General features: G+C 45.4%; 1 protein-coding gene across 2 annotated transcripts in view; it reads right to left on the reverse strand.

Annotated features, from left to right (window-relative positions):
- Window positions 1-22,136, reverse strand: part of LOC126864577 (neurogenic locus Notch protein) — a 185,745-nt gene that overhangs the window by 36,507 nt on the left and 127,102 nt on the right. For both annotated transcript variants that reach the window (XM_050616030.1, XM_050616031.1), the window contains one exon: window positions 17,657-17,839. In XM_050616030.1, the coding sequence (XP_050471987.1) occupies window positions 17,657-17,839 (183 nt within the window). The remainder of the gene's footprint in view (window positions 1-17,656; window positions 17,840-22,136) is intronic.

The following is a 22,136-nucleotide window of genomic DNA, read 5'->3' on the forward strand; positions in this document are numbered from 1 at the left end:
AGTGGAAAAATCGAAACAACCTGCGTAGCTAATAAATAGAAATACGTACATATACGCACTATGTACATTTATATACTCGTAGAATATAGAGGTTCGGCATTTCTTTCGTGATTGTAAACCGACATGGAAAATATTCAACTGGACGATTAAACCAGCTGACTTTAGTGTAAACAAGCAACGAAACGAGAGGAAAAAACGCGCTGAATCTTTTTGCCATATGAACAGCAAACAGTAGCATGGTGTTTGCTATGTGTCGTGGCGAAACCACGTCGAAACCATAATTGGTAAAAAGTTGGCGCGTCGAAACGCGATTTCACGATTTTATCTCTGGTTGTCGATCATTCTCGACGGAGGAAGCGAGATCGCGTAAAGGATGAACCGACGCCGGCTCTTTTCTAACTAAATCTCACCCTATGTACATAAATATAATACGCACGATTTACGAATATATCCAGAAAAATGAACGTTTGCTAGCGGAATTCTCTTCGTTCGAGGAAATTAAAATTTTCTCGGAGATTAACGACGTCGAACGAGTCGTGTGACTTTTTCGCGGTTTATTTTTCTCTCTTTCATCGTCGTTTCTCACAAAGTTTAAAAAGCACACGACGGGAAATACAACTGAAATTTGTGAGTTTTATAAATATCCAGGCATAGATATAGCTACGTTTCGGAATCTTCGCGTTAATCAATTAATTTCGAGGAATTAAGATAGTTGGAGGCTAAACTAAGGTATAACAAATACGATAAATATAAAGTAAAATACGTATACGTACTATGTAGGTGACATGTATGCACGAAGAAGGTGAATAGATCGAAACAATCGTTTCACAGGCTGATACAGTTATGACTAGATAATAGTCTGAAGAAAAACGTTTCTTTTTTACAAGTCGAACGATATCAAACGCACAACGGTTAACTTTTACCAAGCAGATATCGTTATCTTCTTCTGTCTCACGGCAGATAGAGTATTCGCAGACAAGGCGCGTCTGGAAATGGTTGGACAATGACATACCGGTCGCACGAAAGGAATAATAGGCGGCATCTTGACATTCGTTTCCATGAACTTCTATCTATATCGGGCTACCGAGAAAAGATAGCAGAGGAATGTGTACCTGATCTTCTTTGCATCCAGTTCTCTGGTCTGAAAAGGTTTCGACGAAGGTGCTCGTTAAACAGCGACGAAATTGCACGAGACACGACGCTACGCTCGGTGCAAGAAACCGACCTATACGAGAGGTTATATAAAATCATACATACGTATATATTATAGAATATAGATACCATCCGAAGGTTAAGCTATAAATGCACGTAATACGAATCATCTCGAGTTAGCGAAATTTCTTTATCTTTTTGCTTCAACGGCAAACTGCGTAACGAAGGAACGTCGAACATACTCGGTCTATATTTTAGCAAAACAACATAACGATGCAATTATATAAATGTACACTGAAAAAACATACAATTTGGTTAGCTATTTCGAATATTCGGAGTGAAACGAAACGGCGTTTCGAACAGCGCTCGAAATTGAAACAGCGTTTTTAGATTCTGCCGTGTTTTGCTCAACGCTCGCCGATGTACCTGATATAATTTCGCTCTTCGGTACAACGATCAAACGCGTTTCCATCGAACAAAACTGTTCGTTTATTTCACGCATATATTTACAAATATCGAGAAAACTAATTTTATTTGCTGTATGAGCGTAAATCTATCGTTACATACTGGGAAAATCAATATCCTAACCGTTCCGCGGAATTAATCGTTGGTATATTAATTTTATCTTGACATCGGAAAAATGTTTGCGGAGGGGGAAGAGGACAATTCGCGGTGGAAAGACTGCGCTCTTGAGCAAAGGCTGTCTACTAAAAGGATAGCCTGGATCGAGAGGTCGGAACACCGGGGCACAGGATTATCAGCCACGAAATCTGCATAGGCAAAAGTCGTGAACCATTAAAGTGGTCGGTTTAAAGGCGATTTTATAGCGTCCATAAACCATCGTGAACCGGGCATGGCGTTCGTATTACGCAAGGATTAGAATCAGGATACGGTCAGCAGGTGTCCTCCAAGATCACGCCAAACGTAACAACATACCCTCTCGAAGCGAAATAAGCGTCGTTGCGTAAGGTCGCGAATTCACGGTATTCGAAACTGTCTATACTTTCTTTTGCGCGACAGAATCAAATCGCTACACGTCCTAACGTGCAAGCAAAACCTACCATTCTCTCTCATATCGATCAATATTCCTGAAAGGCAACCTCGTGAATCGCATCTCCGGAATACAAATTCGTTCCAAAATACCAGAAACCGACACGCGTCTACGTAGAAAACCTCTCCCGGAGACAAAGGGTAAACCAAAAATCGTTCGCTGGTGAAAATAATCGTAACGGCAAAGTGAATCGTTTGCTGTTAAACTCGATAAAACCGCTGTACCAGAGTAATTCGACAAAAAGATGATGAAAAGGGGAAAAAAGGGGTATCGGATCGAATCGAGGGGGTCAGTCATTGAGAAAACTGTTTCGCCACAGATCGTCTCCGCCTTCGAAGGACGAGCGGGGTCGCAAAAAGATGGGCCAAAGAAGCGTCGAAGGAAACGAAGGCCGCGCGTGCATGCGAGAGAAGAGAAGCGATGTGATGTGAAGGGAAGGGAAGGGGAGGGAAGGGAAGGGAAGGGAAGGGAAGGAAAGGAAAGGAAAGGGAAGGGAAGTGAAGTGAAGCGAAGTGAAGAAGAGAGAAGAGAAGAGAAGAGAAGAGAAGAGAAGAGAAGAGAAGAGAAGAGAAGAGAAGAGAAGAGAAGAGAAGAGAAGAGAAGAGAAGAGAAGTGAAGAGAAGACAAGGGAAGAAAAGGGAAGAGAAAAGGAGACGGGAGAAGTGGAGGCGAGAACCGAGAACGATAGGCAAAGGAAATCGAATATCGTTGTTGCTGTACTCTCCGGGGATCCGATCGTGGCCCGATACTCGTAGCATCTCGCGGCGTGAATCCTGGCTGATTTATATTTCCAGGAAATAAAGGAGTGATTTAGCGGTGTCGGCGAGCTATTGTAAATCGACTTGCGCAGGTGCTTCCGCTTTTGGTGGTCGAAACGACTGACCGAAAACGCACGAGATCGGCCAAATAAAATTATCGACAGGGCTCGGGTGTCCTTTTTGCCTCGCGCTACTGCGGATGGATGGGAAACTCGGTTGATATGTATTCGCACAATCGCGATAATGAATCGTAAGAGGAGTATTATGCCTGTTACGCGGCCGTTTATTGCCGTGTTACGTTCCTACCGTGTCGCGAAGCGAGCAACGATGCGAAATTATCTGTCAGATTAGAACGGTCGGTTTAAGGAGGAAATTATTAGCGCGTAAGACGTTCGATTGGTCGCGCGCGATCTAACAAATTCGAAATTATACGAAAACCGATCACCGACTTACAGATCGACCTGCTGTGCAAAATGTCACGCTCCGGTGATTCTCGCTAGACAAAGACCCACGAGGAAACTTGAACGAACAGAGAGATCGGACTTACCTGAAACACAAGAAAAACAATCGCTCGTTAATATACGATAAAACGCAACGAGCGTTTACGACGATGAAATACATCCCGTTCTTTACTAATATTCCAATCGATATTACGCGTCGATTGCATTTCATTGTGTCGCAGTCGAAGATTATTATTCTATACTGTATTTATCGCTAATCCGCAAGAGATCTATTTAAACCTACGATACGTGGCTCTCGGAAAAAATAATCGCGATAATCTTAATCGAACGAACGAACGAACGAACGAACGAACGAACGAACGGACAAAAGATGTTGGAAATTGGATTTGATGAGAAATCGCTTCTCCGAATGATCATAGTCGCGTACAGAAAAACATATCCTGCAATTTGCTAAACTCGAGGAAACGGACAAAGTGCAGCGGACGGAGGTACGCGAACAACGGGATTATAAGAGAATACGTACATAGTATAAGCAAGCGAGAAATTGGACAACTATAAATAAAGTTGCGTGAAATTAAGAAACGCCTCGTAACGCAACCGTTTGAAAGCCGATGGAACGAGAGGAATGGGAATTTACGCGTGCACCCACAGTGTCCATGACCTTTTCTACGTTGCGCGGCGGGTCGGTAGGTAAGCAGTTTCTCGACGAAACACACACGCGACCGATTAGCTGACGTTTTAATTACGCCATGGAGCCGGCGTCCGGTAGTTCCTAGGGGATAGCGCGAACGATGCGTACCGAATATTATACTTTTGGGCGACGATGGGTAGTCGAAATCGATTTATACGCTAGTTAATCGAGTAATTACGATTTCAGGTTGGTGAAAATATCGGGATTGTCGAGGAAGAACGTTTGTTTCTTGGTAGGTGCAAATGTAAAAGTTGGAATATTTCGAAAATAAATATGTAATTCGGACCGTTTCGACGATTACCGGTATCTTTGTGATTATTAGACAGTCTTGTGTTTACAGCCAAGTATCGAAAGTAAGTAGGTATATATGTATAAGTAAAAAGCACATACGTGTATAACGAGTGCGTGAGAGATCGACCTTCGCGTCTATTTTCACTTTTGATTAATTCTACAAAGACTTTCCGATTTGTCGCATTCGCGTAAATGGATAGAAATCTACGATTCCGCTCTTTTCCCAGCCTTACTTACTCGTTTTTCAGAAATTTATTTTTCTTGTACATTCCAATTTAACGCAGCAACAACTTTGCCAACACCATCGTGTGCATAGAAGCGATTTGACGAAACGAAGCGACGATATCACCAAAAATATTCATCGGAGAATCGACGTTTTTTCCATCGATGCTCCTGGCTGTAGCTTGCGTGAAATAAAGTCCAATCGTTTCTTATCCATCGATTTGCCACGCTACAAAGTAAGATGAGAAATACGCAAGAAACGAACGATCCAGCTACAACGAGACGATCACACCTTACGCAAAGCGACTTATCGATCAGCTTTTTGTCGAATTTGTAGAAAGCTTGGCGAAGCGGAAGTCGTGGAACGATCGCGAAACGAACATCGTCTGGCCGTTGTTCGTCACGCTGCCATCACGTAGTCCTTTTTCACGATGAAACGGCGAACCAACGTTTCTTGCATGCGAGTGCACGTCGAAGAATTGCATGCACGCCTTACCAAATCGAGGGGACTCGGTAACGATCCTCGCCGGTCGAGCCTCGTAGCTTGCAGCGGGCTAAGAAAGTCGCGAATCCTTTTAATTTCAATACGTGCTTGTGCAAAATCGAAACGATCGTTTCGTGCAGCGTGTCAACTCTACGCGCGCAACGGCTCAAGCTGCTGAAAACGCGTCTCCTATAACGTCTCCTTCTTTGCACGCACCTCGTCGAACGAAGCTCGTTAAAACGAAATACGTACATGTAAAGGGAATTGCTCGGTCGGCGACAGCCGAGAATCTTATCCGAAGATACCCAAGCACAGCTTGCAAGGACAGCGGCAATTTTTTACCTATTTCGAGCGAAGAAATTCGTTAGAGAAGCAGGGGCGGACTTGACGCGTTATTAAGACGCGGTCGAAATCGGATATTTAAGAAACGGCTGGCAAAACGGTGGACGGAGCGCGGTGGTCGATTTCGATTCGGTTGCATCGTGTCGCGTCGCATCGCGTCGCGGGCGGCGGCTTTTTTTACTCGCTCGCCCATTCCCAACCATGCCTCTTCTGCTTCGCGAAAAGGAGAAACGCGTTTAAAGGCAACGACTCGACTCGGCATTCCCGCTCGCGCTGCAATCGCTATGCGCGTTCTTAATAAGATGCCCCGAGAGACGCGACGAGAAGAACTAAATCGTCCTTTTCTGCTTGGCGATCCGTTAAAAGGGAAGCCTGAATGAGAGAACTCGAGGACGAGTCGAAACGAAGAAGCCGTGTTCTACGTGGGCCACATCCACGATCGGTTGCCTCGGGAAGAAACCGGGAAGAACCACCGCGACGTGGTCTGCATTTGCATTTTAAATACGCCCGACATATCCACGCAACCCACCAAATTGTCCGTTTCCCTCTCCTGCCCTTTTCTTTCTTTTTCCTTTTCTCTTTTTTTGCGGCAGGTGGCATTTCTCTCTCTCTCTCTCTCTCTCTCTCTCTCTCTCCCTCTCTCAAGAAGAAACGAATCATCGGCAAATGCTTCGGTCGAAAATATTCCGTCTTTCGATATATGACATATTCCCGTCTCGTGCATCCCTTCTTTTCGTCGATTCTCGTCGATCAACCCTACCCAATAAACAAACATGTATGCGGGGCCGTTCATGGATCTACGAACGGCAGGTTTTCAAAGATTCATGGATTCACCGCGAGGGACGACGCGACGTGGACGCGACGTGGACGCGACGACTCGAAAGGATCCATAGTCGGCATTATGCGATTCCTCTAAGCGAGCCACGGTGCACGTGCGTGTATACTTATACGATCAGCGTCCATCGAGATCTACACGATCGAACCATGCTGATCTCGGTTGACGTGGACAAAGCGGCACCGCTTGTGTACGTGCATGCGTCGCATACTGTATACAGTTATATACTGTATCCGGAGAAACAGATTGCCGGTATCCGAGGAATATGGCCAAGTAAATCGAAGCAAGGGAAGTAACGAGAAAAGCAATCTTATTCTTTATTCCTTTATTCCTTTATTCCTTTATTCCTTTTCTTCCTTTGTTAATCATCCTACGAGACTAGTAGATACGACTTGATTTCTACCCAAGATTTCACTTCTCTCTTTAACGTTTCGCGATAACGATACGCGCAATGAAACACGTTCTGGGTGGCGAAGTTGGTTCGAAAACGAAGTAGAGATCCGAGTAAAGAGCATCGTTCGGGGAAGAAGATTACGACGTTACACGATTCTTACTTGTTCTGCGTTTTGCTCTCGTCACTACACCATTCTTCTCTCCCAAGAAATAAGATCGAACGCACCGGAGAAATGTACGAACGATTCGTCGACAACAGGAGTGAAACGAACGGTGAAATTGATCGGTTGTGTTGGCGGCGATTCCAAGGAGGAAATCAATCTGCCGGTTCACCCTTGAAACGAGGACAAGTCGGAGACTGCACGGAAATCGAAAGACCTTCGACATAATACGCGCGCATACGTTCGAAAATTTTGGCGACAGTGGTATAACCCGGGTCTACGAAACACGTACCCGACGATCTCTTCGTTAAATCGAAATAATCGAATTAGATATTAACGATCATTTTATTTTATTTTTTTTTTTTTTTTTTCGTTATTTACTTCCACGAGCGATTAAATAAAATTACCTTTTTTGCGCCGGTATTATCGTTGTTCCGATAGGCGCATGTACGTTTGGTGATTTATCTCGATCGAATCGATCGATTCGTGTGCGTGGTCTTTGGAAAAAATTCCACTAAAGAGCCGGAAATACAGTTGGATCCCGTTCGCGCTATAATCATCGCGAGCGTTTGCTTTTTAATTAAGCCTACCGGCGACGTACAAACGCGGCTTTTGCGCGCGCCTTCGATGAAAAACGATACGAACGAGGGAGCAACGATGGGGATTCGAGAGGCCGCCACGTCGCACCGGGGCTCGGACTTCGGGCTAGCAATTAACTCCCACCGATAAACCGGCGGCTTGTTTCGTCGCTCAAATTAATTTCCTCGGCGCGCGATAACGACATCGCTTGCCCGCCTGTTCGAGTCGCCGATCGATCGCCGGCAGATCGAGCGCTACTCGGATCGTTTTTTCGCGGGTCCTTTCGCGAAATTTAACGAACAGCAGCGAGGGAGGGAGGGGGGGGGGGAGGGGAACCACCAGCCTCTTATCCCTCTCTAGTCCGAAAATCGTTTTTGTTCGCTCGTGCTCTCCTAGCGATACGAACATGGAATGTGTGCCCTGTAATTATCGATGACACGCATCTTGTCAGCGACGAGAACTTTCGCGTTGTAACTTGAACGCTTGTTAACGGGAAAGGTAGATCCGTCAAATGGACGTATCGATTTATCGATGGAAGAAATTTCTGTTAGCTACGATCGAGTTATTCGTTACGATGTTTAGCCGCGATTTTAGAACGTGCAAGTTCTCTTGGTATCGTCCGACATCGATATGAATTGTTAACGTGACAATAGTTACGCTTAATTAAGCAGAACGACGGGAGAATTTATCAGATTTATACAACGGCAAATATATCTACGTTTCCTCCATTGGAAAAAGGTGGTGAAATTGGTAGAACCGTAGAACGTACTTGCCTCGTTGCATCCGTGAAAGAGATACGATCCTGAAAATGTTCTCTTTGAATCGTCAATCTGTCTCTTTTCGCATTATTCGACGTTTTTCCTCGAACAATTTCCTGTTTTCTACGAAGTAACTGATATCGTGATCGTCGACGAATCTGTGAGAAACCAAAAACAACCAAACGGATAAATAAATGGTTTTCGAATAAATTTACGTCTCAGATTTGCGGTACACCAAACTCCGCACGACCAAAGGACAAACAGTGTACGAACGCGATTCACGATATCACACCACTCACCTTGTATCGATATCTGCCGAGCCCAACCTTCCTTCACCCTGAATCCTGCAGCAATTCGCATATTGAAAGATAGCCGAGCAGTGACAGAACGTTGCTAACAGGAACGAAACCCGTCGACTTTCAACGGCGCAGTAAATCAAATTGAGATTTCAAACGAGTTGCCGTGGCAACTTGTCTGTGTCATCGAATCGTGCCAGATAAGAGGATCGAGTTATAAATACCGTGCACGCAAAACCGAGCACCACGCGTGCAAGTACGCGCCACAGCGAAGAAACTAACACCACGCGGCAACGAACGTTTTGCCGGTGTCGATAAGTGTTCTTAGTCGAGACTTTAGTCGCGACGTTCGAATCGTCGCCTGCTTCTCCGGATCGAATTCTGCTGGTAAAATCTGCCGATACAGGGCTTCTGAAAAGATAGTCGGAATCTTTCGGAGAAGAAGAATACCGGAACCGAAGACATAAAAGAAAAGAAACTAGACGAGCAGCAGCGGAAAATTCGTGCGAAACGAATTATTTTAGATAAGCGAAGAGAAGCCTCAATTATCGAATATACGGAGAGAGTCGGCAACTCTTCCTATAGCAACGTAAACGCATACAGATGATAATTATTGCCGATGTCTATGAAATCAGTAACTTAAGAAAATTCTTGTAGAAGATGAAATTGTGAAAAGTAAGCGGCTTATCCGATCGCTCCTGCTGACACGGAATCTACATCGTTGATACCAAGTATTTTGCACTGTTATTACGTTATGTAAACGTTATATCGTAGAAAGTAGGGATAAGAGACAGAAACGAAAGAGTGCGACCTGCAAAATTCCTCGTAGAAGTTTTAATAGCTGGAATTCTTTCGATTTTACAAAAGCGGATAAACGAATAATATCCTTCGATCCAGCTTGCGTGTCGCTGTACAATATTATAGTTTATTATTACCTATTAGTCGAAGATTATAACGTTTCGTAGTCTTTTACAAGCACTCGATATATTTATGACAGAGCGTATGGCAGGACTAAGTAAGGTTGTAAGGGGCGTATCGTTCAAATACGGACGTATCGCAATGGGTATACGTTAAGGTTAACGTATGAGAAAAAAGACGAAAGGGAGGAGCAGGATGGTAAAGGAAGGAGAATAAAAAGAAGCGGAAGGAGAAGAAGAACGGGCAGGGTCGATGTCGATGGCAACGGAGGCTTATCTCCATCCGAGGCCGGTAGCGAAACGGCTGTGCCGGTATATGCGTTCGTGTTTATACCGACTTGTCTATTCGTCAAACGGTCTTTTCTACCGGGCTTCGCTCGTCATCCGGCTATCGTCTTCGAGGATCAGGGATCGTCCGCGGCCTTTTGCGGGACCGTCGCGCGTTGGATGTGGCCTAACGGTATACGTCCACTGCCGCGCCGTGCCGCGATCCTGGCAACTACGGACGCGTCCACGTATCGCTTTCCACGAAGGACACCCATCGACCAGAGCTCTGGCAGATCTGGCGGATCATCGGGGCTGTTCATCTTGCAACGCGACTCGCTCGTGCGAGTGTCGCGGTAACGATTATAAGGGATACGAGTGTACGCGGGATATATGCTAGCTGTGAAACGCAAGGGACGTAGAAACTCGGCGGCAGTTCGAGACGGAACAACGTGTTCGGCTTCGTTCTATTCTAGCTTAAGGGCGTCTCCTTCCAGTAAACGCGGTGTTAACCTTTTCCTTGCGAGAAGTTCGCCGCCACGGCCGCGCCGCGCTCTTCCGTTAACAGTTCGTCTGGTTACATAATCCTCTGATAGGATCGACCGACGAGATTGCCACGTTTATCATACCGATGTGAAAATAATTCGAGCAAAAGAAAAAACGTTGTAACATTTCCCAATTCTCCGAATTTCTGAAGAATTCCAAACTTCGCGGCTATGTTTTTTTCCTTGCTGTTGTATCTTATTTCTCCAGCAAAAACCTCTTGAAACTGCAAACCGATATTTCGACGTTGTGTCTGCCCTCTGATCGTATAAAACCAACTACTCTAGAGAAATGTAGCTAACCTAAATTTTAAAATATCGCCTTTCGTCGTTTTAGAATATATAATTTAAAATGCAACTGGAGTCTACGAGGCTTTGTCAAACATGCACGAGCTTGCTCGCCACTTGAAACGCATGCGGTCGGGAAACGAAATCGAAGGAACCTTCGAAGGCACTTTCGATTCGTTCTGGATTTGCGGCGGCCTCTGCTTTACAGCTACGACTCTCGGCCAGGTGAGAAGGGGTCACCGACGGTGACCCGACTCGAAAGCGAGCGCAAAGGAAACTCTAACCGCGTCGCTTCACCGCGAATGGTTTAACGTTTACGTAACGTGTGAGCATCGTTCGATCCTGTTGCGCTTCACGAGACAGGATCGCAGATGAAAGACGAAGACCGGCCAACGACAATGAGGGTAGAGTGGTTTTTGTAGACTCGGTACAACGTTTCCACGTTTCACGTTTTTCTAATGGAAAAAATTACGAGAAAATGTGCTGGTTCGCTGTGAAGATTCGATCGGGGTTAGGTTTTCGATCGGGGGTACCGTGGCTGATAACGACACGATTAAACCGTGGTCTCGATCGATTCTATAAGTATTATTACTGGCAGTTAAGGCCTCTTTTTACCACCTCTCATGCAAGCCATAGTTGCGGTCTTCGGTCAACCACCTAAACCAATCAAGACATCCGCTTGAAAGTTGACGAATCGAAACACTTTATAACGTGATGCGAGTGCGCGGAACTTGGTTGGTTCGAGGAGCGATCGATATCGGAAAAACAAGTTGGGTTAGTTGGGCGTCCGTGCGACGAACGATTCCGTTAGCAAACAGCGTTAAACGTGGTTGGACATTTTTTCCATTCGGTCGCAGAATTGTTCGTTTCGTACTGTGTATTTTCGAAATGCGCAATTAATTAAAATTAAGCCCTAAGAAGAGCACGAGTCGTGTTGGAAAACAGCGGCCGTGTTGGGTAAACGCAGTTCGCTCTACTCTGTATTTGCGAAAGTGTCCTGCGCGAGCCCCTTTTCTTCATACGGAATAGTAATTTTTCGGAATTTGCGTAATTTTCGTCGATCGAGCTCCAGTCCCTTTCTAATATAAATATGTATGTAAAAAAGCTGGATGTGTCGTGTAAAGGATATTTTAAACACGATTTAAACACGCATGGAGAAAGGGAGGAGGGCCACGAAAGGAAAAGGAAGAGGAGAGACGTGAAATGGACCATGGAATCGCGAACAATAAATGCGCGCGTCTTCTCTCTCGGGAGGGTGCCGTCATTCTTGACAGTCGCCTTCAACTTCAACCTCTTCCTTTTCGTCGACGACGGCGCGGCACGGCGCGGCACGGCGCGGCACGGCGCGGCGTCGCGTCGCGTCGCGTCGCATCTTTGTCCAGACCGATCGATCGTTTCTCGGATCGTCCCGATGAAGAAACAAAAGCATAATTTATATCGGAAAAAAAGAAGAAGGAAGCTCGACAAGGATCGTGCCACGGCGTTCCAACGTCTCGGGCAGGAAGGGATATGTCAATCGAAACGAGCTTCTTTGATCGATGGCAATAATATCGGTATTGTTCTGATAAATTATTCCTCTGATATAGGGACGATACGTTCGATCCAGCTCCGACGTGTACACCGATACGTCAGCCTGACAACAACATAGCGCAAAGCGATGCTCTTAAACGGTGATTAGAGACGTTCAAAGTTCAAAGGCTGAGCTTTTGTAGGTACTGTTTTCTCGTTCGATACTTTGGTTCGTGATATTATATACACGATATGTACATGTAGCATCGAGTTGATAATTAGGTTAATAAGCAAGTACTTGTGTTCGTAACCACGAACGAGAATAAAACAGATGGAAACGGACGTGGTGGAGATTACGCGAAATAGATGTTCCGTTATTTAAAAATTGTATATCGACTTGTACGTTTGACAGAATCTCAAGAGAACGAACAAAGCGTGATGCGAAGAGAATCTATTCGATCTATCGTCTCTATTAGGATTTATTCAAAATTCCAACCTACTTTGTCACTGTCGTTCAATTACGTTATACATAGAATGTTTAAATTAGCTTCTATCGCTATAACGAAGAATAACGAACTTGCTTAAAAAGCACGTCCATCGTCCAAAGTACGCGATCGACCAACTAAGCATCGAGTTTCCTTTAACGGAAACCAAAGTAAGAATTTCTTTTCCGAAGAAAATGCTTCTTAATTCCTGGAGGAAAATCGAATTGAGATAACAAAGAGTTACTTCGAGCTGACCGTTCGCAATCGGCGCAATTGTGCGGCAACTGTGTTGTGGCCCTTCCAGCCAAGATATACTAAGCACGATCCATGGGCAGAAGAATGGAACCGCTATAAGGGTAGGGGGAAAGAGAGAGGAGACTCGTAGAAAAGAAGAAGCGAGTCGAATAAGGGCTGCGAGATAACAGAACGCGCCAGCCATTGTCCAGCGTGGACAATGCAAGGCTGCTGGATTATGCGCTAGGAGCTGGAAGCGATCTACATCTTCAACGATGTATCATAGCGCGCGTGTTCCGATGGAACATCTCCTGGCTCTCAACGCCAGAACTTGTTCCATCGTTTTCGGCCTCCCTTTCACTCTCCTCTCTTCCTCTCTCCCTCTCCTTCTTCCGCTCGCGCGTTTATATATCGAGTTACGTTATATCACAAGGTCCAATCGAAAGTACGTCGAGATATATGTCCGAAACAGATTTTCTGTCAAGCGCGTATTATTGTGGAGAAAAACGAACGAGCGTGCATTTAAAGTGGATGTTTTAACGAAAACGCGTGTATTCGCGGTATGTAAAGAGCATGGAATCAGAAAGAGTAGCGTATATCGAGCGAATCAAAGTAAACGAAACAAATTTCGATAAAACGTCCGATCGCTTTTTCCAACAATTTTCATATATGACGCGCAAAGTACACTCGTATATGTAGAAACAACGAAATTTCTCCAGATTCAACGCGCCACGAAATTTGATGTATCAGGTGGTATTTTAGCGATAGCCGAGGCGAGGAAGAGCGCCGGTCACTGTGACTAGCGAATTCCCGATTCCGTGCGAACACCTGGACGTATACCTGAGAAGATGGCGTCGCGGATAACATCGTCTTGCCTTTGTCGGACTGTTCATCGGGACGATCTATGGCACCTTTCGCACGATGCCACCTTTACATCATCATCGCGGTCAGGTAGCTACCATATACTTTAGTGAAACGATATAGCTGGTACTCTACTACACCGAAAATATTTTCCTACGTAGGTTCTTTGGTTCGTGTATTTCATTTTGCGACGAAATATTTCGATCGAGAATATGTTTCATTTTGCAGGAAAAGTAACCAGAAGATGTTTCAAATTTATAATAATCCTACTTTGTATCAGAAGCGACGATCGTGTATCCGTTACGTTGTATCGACGAGTATCTCGTCGATTACTATCGAATTCGAACGCTATGCTTCGATCTTTTTTTCACTGTACGAATTGTCGTGGTTGCACGGCTGTTCCTACGCTACCGACTTATCAATCCTCGTTTTTCAAGGCTGCAATACGAAATACACAGCGTGTACGCGTAGCCAGAGGGCCACGTTATCGGATGAATCGCATTATCAGATCGGTCTGTAGTCTTGTAATCGCTATCGTCCGTCAGTGCGAGAGTGTGAGTGCGAATGTCGGTGACAAGCAACTGTTGTTGCCACTTGCATTTTGCGTTGTAATCCAACGTGTTCGCTATTGCTCGCGGAAATTACATGGACAATTTCGTTCTTTCTTTCGTCGTGTACACTTTGCCGCGTCGTTCCACAACTTGTTGCCGAGGAATCGGAAAAACAGATCCCCCGCGTGCCAGTAGCGGCAGAGTTTCATCGAGCTGGAGAAGGAACGATGATGCTCTGGCAAGAACGACGCTTCGATCCACGAATGTAGTATATACCAGAGCAATTTACAAAGGTCGATACGAAGCGTAGAGAGTCGGAGAGTCGGAGAGTCGGAGAGTCGGGGAGTTGGGGAGTTGGAGAGACGCGGTGCGTGGAGTGTGCAGCGTGGACGCAAGTGGCACGTATGCAACTCGTCTGCGAGAGATTCTGAATGCCGGAGTATCCTCTTTCCTCGAACCTCTTAGCGCTATTTAGCGGATCCTTTTACGGGACAGCAGGACCCGACAAGAAAGGAAAGCGCAGCAAACGGACCGACGCAACAAGCCTCGAAACAACGGGACGAAAAAGAGACCGGGTTTAAGAAAGAGAAACGGAGATGAGAGCATGGTACAACCAGAGACGGAAGAAAGAGAAGAAGAGGAGACGACGGAGGTGGAGTACCAAAATGGCAGTTCGCTCGGCCAATGGCCAATCCAGGGACAAGATAAGCCTTTGTGCCCGTACAGGGGCCTGGGGCAAAGAATCCCCTCGTTTCGGTCTCATATTTCGCGAATCCTGCTATCATATTTTACTCGTTGCCCCCTCCCGGCTCTTTCCTTCCCTCGCGTCTTTCATACCCTTCCACCTTCGGCCACTTCGGCCCGTCTCTCATTTTTTGCTCTCTCGCTTTTCGGAACCGTCCAGAGCTCCGTTCTACCTTCTCGATCCCCCTCCAGTCACCGTCGATTGTTCGCTGCTCTAGTCGAAACAGGTCCATTGGATTCGATCGTTCGATGTGCACGGCACCAGGCATTTCTGTCTTTTCACGCTCCGCCGTATAATACGTATATACATATTACGTGTAAACGCAATACACGTACACATATACTTGCGCGTTCAAGTGGAAATCGAATCATCTTCGTTTAAACACCGGCAGGTTCTATTCAATTTTAAGGGATGCTAGAGACACAAGTACCGAGTTCGAACAAGAAAGAGGGAAGAAAAAATCACGCGAGTCGATCGATAAATGTCATGCAGGAGGAGAGCGAAAATTTCTCTTTAAAATTTTCATTCGCGTATTTATGATTCGTTGTCGATTAATTCGCCGCCGTTGAATCGATCCACGACAAAACATTAACAAAACCCCCGACCAACGACCGTTGATCGCCGTCAGACGAATCTCTCGGGGGTAGATGGACAGGAGCCAACCGGTTTCAGAAAGCAGACACGAAAGGAAGGACGCGAACCGGATTAAATTATTTTCACCAGCGAAAGTCGTTGTCCCTTCTTGTTCGAATTTCGCCCTGCTTCGCAATTTCGATCTGGTAAATCGATCAAAGTTTTCCTACAATTGTGTTTTCTTTCCTATTAACGATCCCCGTAATTTCTAAGAACAGCGTGTAAACTCGTGCGGTTTTTGGAGAAAAATTTGGCGCGGATAGATCCGTCTTTGGCGAGGGAGAATCAAGAAGGAAACGATTTTTCGATGCCTCTGTTTACTTCGCAAGATGAAAAGGAAGAAAAGAAAGAGAGTTGCATCCGACAAGTTTAATAAAGTTTTAACAATTTTTCAAGTTTTTCCGAAGCAACAAAAATATCGATTTACCGATGAAATTCAAAGGCTAGAAATCTCTGTAGAAGGATACGAGGTATATTTGTCCAATTGTTCGATATCTTTCCTCGATATCCGTCCGATATCGATCGTTCATGACCTGGTTATCGGAATCTTACGCGACCTCTTATCACGTATACGAACTACCATCGCCTAACGTCGCTCCATTACTTATAATATGAGAGCGTGCAACGATAAGATGTAAATAGTAGGGACACGCGTTGTCTGGCACACTCTCGTGCCTCGCAGTTGATCGACAGTTTGCGACATTATTATGTATTTAAGAGGAAACGTTTCGCGCAGTGCTGTTGCGTGAATATCCCGAACTCCGATTAACCGAACGAAAAATCATGAATGATAGGGAGAAATAGATACAGACACCTATCGTACGAAGGATTTGGCCGAACGATACGAATCAACCTATCCGACGACAGGTTCGTGCAAACCGAGTTCTACCGTATTTGAAATTAGTCGAAACCCTTATTCCTCGAACACGGAAACCTACCTACGAGCAATACGTGCAATACCTACGATAAGCAATACCTACGTGCAATAACCAATCTCGTAGAAGCTTAAAAATCCGCAAACTCCTTCGAATAATAGCTGATACATTGATTTCGATTTCCCGATTCCTCTGACTCGACGTCGCAAACCACCAACGCCGTCACTAGCCATTATTCGTTCTCGCCCATCTTGCAGATATCTGGTGAGCGTGCACAGCTCATTCTCTGTCGATTACATCGACGATTATCGACCGGCAGAATCTCGATTGGTCGTCTCTATGCTAGGCCCTTAAGCTTATCTTTTCTCCTCTGCCAGCCGGAAACATGCTTCCTCCATAGCGCGGTGTCAAACAATTAAGGTTGACTTACGCGTGGCTGAGGCGCGTACCAACCGTGTTAAAAGATTAAACGAGTTACCGTCCTTGCCGCGCATCAGATAACGCAATCCGAGGCCCTGTCATCTCGGAAGAATTTACCGGCGACACCGCGGTACCGCGGCTCCGGGGGGCACACGGCTTTCGAGCAACAGCTCGCGCTCGCCAGTATCTCTCTGTGTATATACTATCGCCTCGGTGAAATCTTGATTTCCACCGCTGGCAAAGCGTGCCTGGTTCAACGCCAACGACTTTTCCACGAAAACGCCTTTGCTTCGTTCGTATCGCTCGTCCACATCCACCTTGCGAGCCAACAAACTCGAGATTCTTTGCTAATTATCGTCCGCCACGCGATTATCGTTACACGCCCGACAATCGCTTCAACTAGCGTGTACCGTTTTTATCTTTAGATTTTCATCTTTTTCCCAATCTAATAAATTCCCTGGCATGGTAGAGTTTGATGCTTTCCAAAATTGCCTAAATTACAAAGTATCGATTTTCGACTCGACAACATCGACCGCGCACGAAAATCTCAAATCCGATACAAAGCACGCGTAAATTATTATCGCGTAACTCGTCTGATAAATAATCACGTTGCTAGTTCTACAAACACGAGCGAAACAGTTGGATGGATCGTATGGTGAGTCCGATCGACACGAACGTTCGCCTGTAATCTGTGATCTGCGATCTGATTTACTTATGGCCGTGCGGGCCATAGAGCTAGGGACTATTTGTTCCTATACGGTATTGGCGGTCACTGTCGCGTTTCCAGAATACCTCTCGATGGCAGGTTTTAGAAAGAGAAAGGCAGAAACGGTGGAAAGAAGCGAAGATTTGGCTTACCAGGCATGCAGACGCAACGAAAGGTCCCAGGATCGTCCAGACACGAGCCGTCGTTCTGACAGGGATGGGACTCGCACTCGTTCACGTTTGTCTCGCATCTCGGTCCCGTGAATCCTTGTGCACAGTTGCAGGCGAAAGAGCCAGGTGTGTTTACGCAAATACCATCGTGTTCACAAGGGGATCCTAGAAAAATGCAAGAAAAAAGTTAAAAATATGCCAACAACTTGTTGATTCGTTTGGTTTATCGATCAAAGTATATGTATATATTAGTTCTTTTCGCGCTTAAGATCAACGAACGAGCGACAGTTCGAAAGACGAAGCGTATAATTTTCGAGACGGAAACTCGGAACAAAGGCGTTGGGTGTTTTAACACCCAAAAGCTCCGGTAATTAGGTAACAGTCGCGAATTGGTGAACGCTTGGTGCATAATAATTAATTATTAACCATGGCAGGAGTCAAAGTGCAGCACGTGGGCGGATGCTCCGTGGGATGGGCGACGAATGCACGATAGCGAGCCTTAATTGACCAGGTCGACGTAGATTTTAAAGACGCTGCCGTCAGAGAAGAAGGGAGGAAAGAAGAAAAAGGGATGGATGGATGGACGGACGACGACTACGACGACGACGACGACGACGACGACGACGAAGATGACCATAAGAAGGAAGATGCTTGTCATTCCCGAGAATGAAACTTGTTCCTCGAGAGTGGTCAACGATCCGTTTGGACTGCTCGTTTTCTTGAACTCGCGCGGTTCGCGCTAATTGCAATAAGATAATTACCGCTGGCAGCTGTTTCTTCGTCATTCGTGTGTTTCATCGAGTTTCGCTACCGTTTCTTCCTCGAAATATCGGCCTTAATTTAGTTAGTCTTTTCGTTATTCTTGCGAGATTGCTTCTATATCGCGATATTTCGCGACTGTAATTTCATCAGAGTTTTATTCGACAGACTTGGTTGTAATAAAATTGCAACAAAGCTTGTGCTTTGTATTATCGATATCGTTAAAGCGAATACGCATGGGACGAAATGTAGAAAAAATCTTAGAATTTTAGGAAACGCGTTGTAAAAGTAGGATCGATGATGTGATAGAAAAGAAAGAACGGTGGAGATATAAAAACGGGACGAGTGAAAGAAACGATAGGCAGTTGCTTAAAGTGCACGCCAGTGAGTTAATCTTTGGAATCCAATAGACTTTTTTTATAAAAAATTTAACGTTGCATACAGCTCTCTCCCGTTATTCCTTACTTACACCGCTATTATTTACCGGAAATTATTTTAACGGCAATCATTCTAACAGCTTTCATTTTTTTATCAAATCTACCGTCTGTTCGTTTTCGCTTTCGCAGTTTAGTGCAGAATCGCGTAAAAATTTCTCTCGATTTTTTCCATTTCTCGTACAATTAATTAGGTGCTTGGCTGAAACTGTTTTGAATTGCTTACATATATGGAATATCAAATGCAGTTACAGAGATAAGAAAGAAGATAAGTATCTAGCATCTCCTTCCTCGTTAATAGGATATTAATAGAAAAATCAGAATAATCTTCTTTTACGATATACGAGGCTAGTGCGAGGTCGTTATATCTATCCTTTATCGTCGCGTTTATACCATTAAAGGGTACAGTTATGGGAAAAGATATATATCGTTTAATAATCAGTCTCGTTACTTCTAAATTCTTAGTGACTCGGTGGGATTTAGCGTAAGTACGGCGATGCTCTCTCTCTACTTTTACCGAAAGACAAACAAATCGACGCAGACTTTTGTGCTGTGTCTTTGCCGCTGTTGATTTCCACGTCATGGTAATTAAGAGAGAGAGAGAGAGAGAGAGAGAGAGAGATATGTGACTATCACGAATTATAGGTTTTAGCCAAGTTTCGATGCACTTGAAAATCTGCGATCAAAAATCCTCGGTGAATCACTCGGCGAATCACTCGGCGAATCACTCGGTGAATCGTTCGATACCGTGTTACACGTCGTTCCTTAGCATACAACGTGCGTGGCATTGGAAAAGAAACATCGGGACCTGGTTACGGTTCGTTCGCAGGGCAACGCGTACAACGATTACTTGTGATATTTATGAGGTTTTTGAACAACTGAAGCGATATCGTCGCTCGCGGCACGGTCGGATGCCGTTCTCGTGTAACTCGACGATGGTTTTTCCAACTCGCAATTGCTGTCGCCGCGCGCGATCTTTCACCAAGGGACGTGGAAGAGGAAAGAAAAAGCGGAAGGCGAGGGGTGTACGCGCGTTACCGGGTAACCGGGGGCGGCAAGAAACGCATTGCTGGGTCGTGTCGGCGATCGAGTGCGAGCCGCGAGCAACGAACAGACGACGAATAGGTGGACGCGAGACGACGCGATCAATGATCTTCGAGGACGGTGGGCATCGGTGTTGTCGACGGATGATGGAAGAAAACGATACTTGAAGTTGAACGGAGTCGATGCGAGGGAAGTAGGTGGATGACTGGCGCATGGTGCTACGGGGTAGCTTTAATTAAGCGCGACAAGTATATTTTGCCATTTCTAGAGAATTGTTATTATTAGAAGAAATATAGGGAAATTGTATGATATTTGAAAAGTTTATTATTTATTTATTGGCAATATTATTTATCGGCAAGCAAAGATCGCAGGTGATATTCGGTACTAGTTTCGGCTATACTCGCGAAAGCGAATCGAGATGAAATTTGGCGGGCAAAATAATGTTGCTAGTGCCGGGAAACGACGCGTGTGGTGCATCAGGTTCCTAGATGTATGTAACAGAACTTGGTTGCTATCGAACGCGCTGTTCAATTTACATCGAGTTAAACAAAATGACTAGCTTCTGTCGAAGAACGTCGAATCTACGAATAAAAAGAGAATAGCTTGCTACAGAGAATGAATCTGTGCGTAAAACGCAAATAAACGTGATAGACGGAAGCGAACGGAAGTAGCGCCGAAACGCGCCGAACCGCGCTGGTCGGTAGCGCTTTTTGCCCGATCCGTCTGTGACGACGAGAGCGCTGGCTCCGAGAGGAGCTGCTCTCGAGGAACTTAATCTACCAGAAAATATGCAATCTACGTAATAACAGAGCACAGGCTGGAGCGCGAGGTCATTATGGTTATTATTAAACTTAAAATAACAATTTAGCGTTTAATTAGATTGGTCGGTGCTTCGCCGCCACCGTTGCGTTCCCTTGAGAAAAGATCGGACCACGGGAAATGTCTCTTTTCAGGCCTCCGCTTCCGGTAAAACGTTATTACCGACCTTCTGTCTTGCAACCTGCGCACCGATATCGTGGAAGATCAACGGATTTTACGCCATTTATCGGCTTTCATATTTTTGCAATTCGCAACTTGCGAGAAACGTTTTCCATGAAAGAGACGCTGTTTACGAGTGTCACCGATTTCGAGTATTTTAAAGGCCAACTCGATTGGTGGAAAGATGGTGCAAGCATTCCTGACGATCGGGTCAGGTATACGAACCCCTTGTGCCTCGTATCGGCTTACCCCATTGTCAGGCCAACGTTGCCAAATTTCGGTGTAACAATGGCTCTTTGTTTAGCGGACAGGTAGCGAACGGAGGCCTGGTTTCTCCCGATTCTGAGACGAGAGATCCGGCTGAGTCGACTTTGGCTCTAAAACGAAGAAGGCGAGGAAGCGGGTTTCGAGCACCGGCACGGAGCTTGATCACGAAGGAAAAGGGATTTCGTTACAGGTTACCGCGTTGTTCGCGCTGGCACGCGATGATCGGACTCGCGGAACTCACGCCAAGTGCCCGTTACGCGAATACAAGCGAAGAAAAAGGGAAGGAATTTGATCGCCGAGCCGATTTTTCCGAGAATTCTCCTCGAAACTATCTGCGACGACTCGTACGGAGTACAAAATAAACACTTCGATTCGTGCGAGTGTTAGTAATTACGCGTTCGACAGACGTTTAGATTACGATCGACGCGTGGTTACGAAATATTTTTCCTTCGATTTCCTTCAATTTAGCTTGTAATTTTTACTCGTTCGCGTCAACTCGACTAACGAATACGAATATTCGTCCGATCGTGAAAAGACGGTGGATCGTTCGACTGTTCGATTCTTCGTTGACTTTTGCCCTGATTGGGGCACGTCACCTCGTTCTTTGCTTCGAACAGACGCGCGTGCAAGTTTCCACGCGCGAGTCACTCGACTGTCGATTCTTACGTAGTTACGGCAACTTGAACGGTGCAAAAATGCTATGTATTTGTAAGATACTAGCTATAAAATACTATGTACGGTAAATGCGATTGGAGCCGAAATACAATTTCAAATACAATCGGACAGATAGCCGGAATTGCTCGTATTCCGACCATTCGATGTACGTTCGATCGCCACTCGAGCCAGCAACGATCTTTCGATACGTGTTACAAATCACGATACGTATCTCGTACTACTTACGTACTACGTATATCTACGTTGTAAAAAGGAAATCGACTGTCCAAACCGGATCGCCTAACCCACGCAACTTCGCCATCTCC

Source organism: Bombus huntii, chromosome 4 (assembly GCF_024542735.1).
Source record: "Bombus huntii isolate Logan2020A chromosome 4, iyBomHunt1.1, whole genome shotgun sequence".
NCBI classification, from domain to species: domain Eukaryota; kingdom Metazoa; phylum Arthropoda; class Insecta; order Hymenoptera; family Apidae; genus Bombus; species Bombus huntii.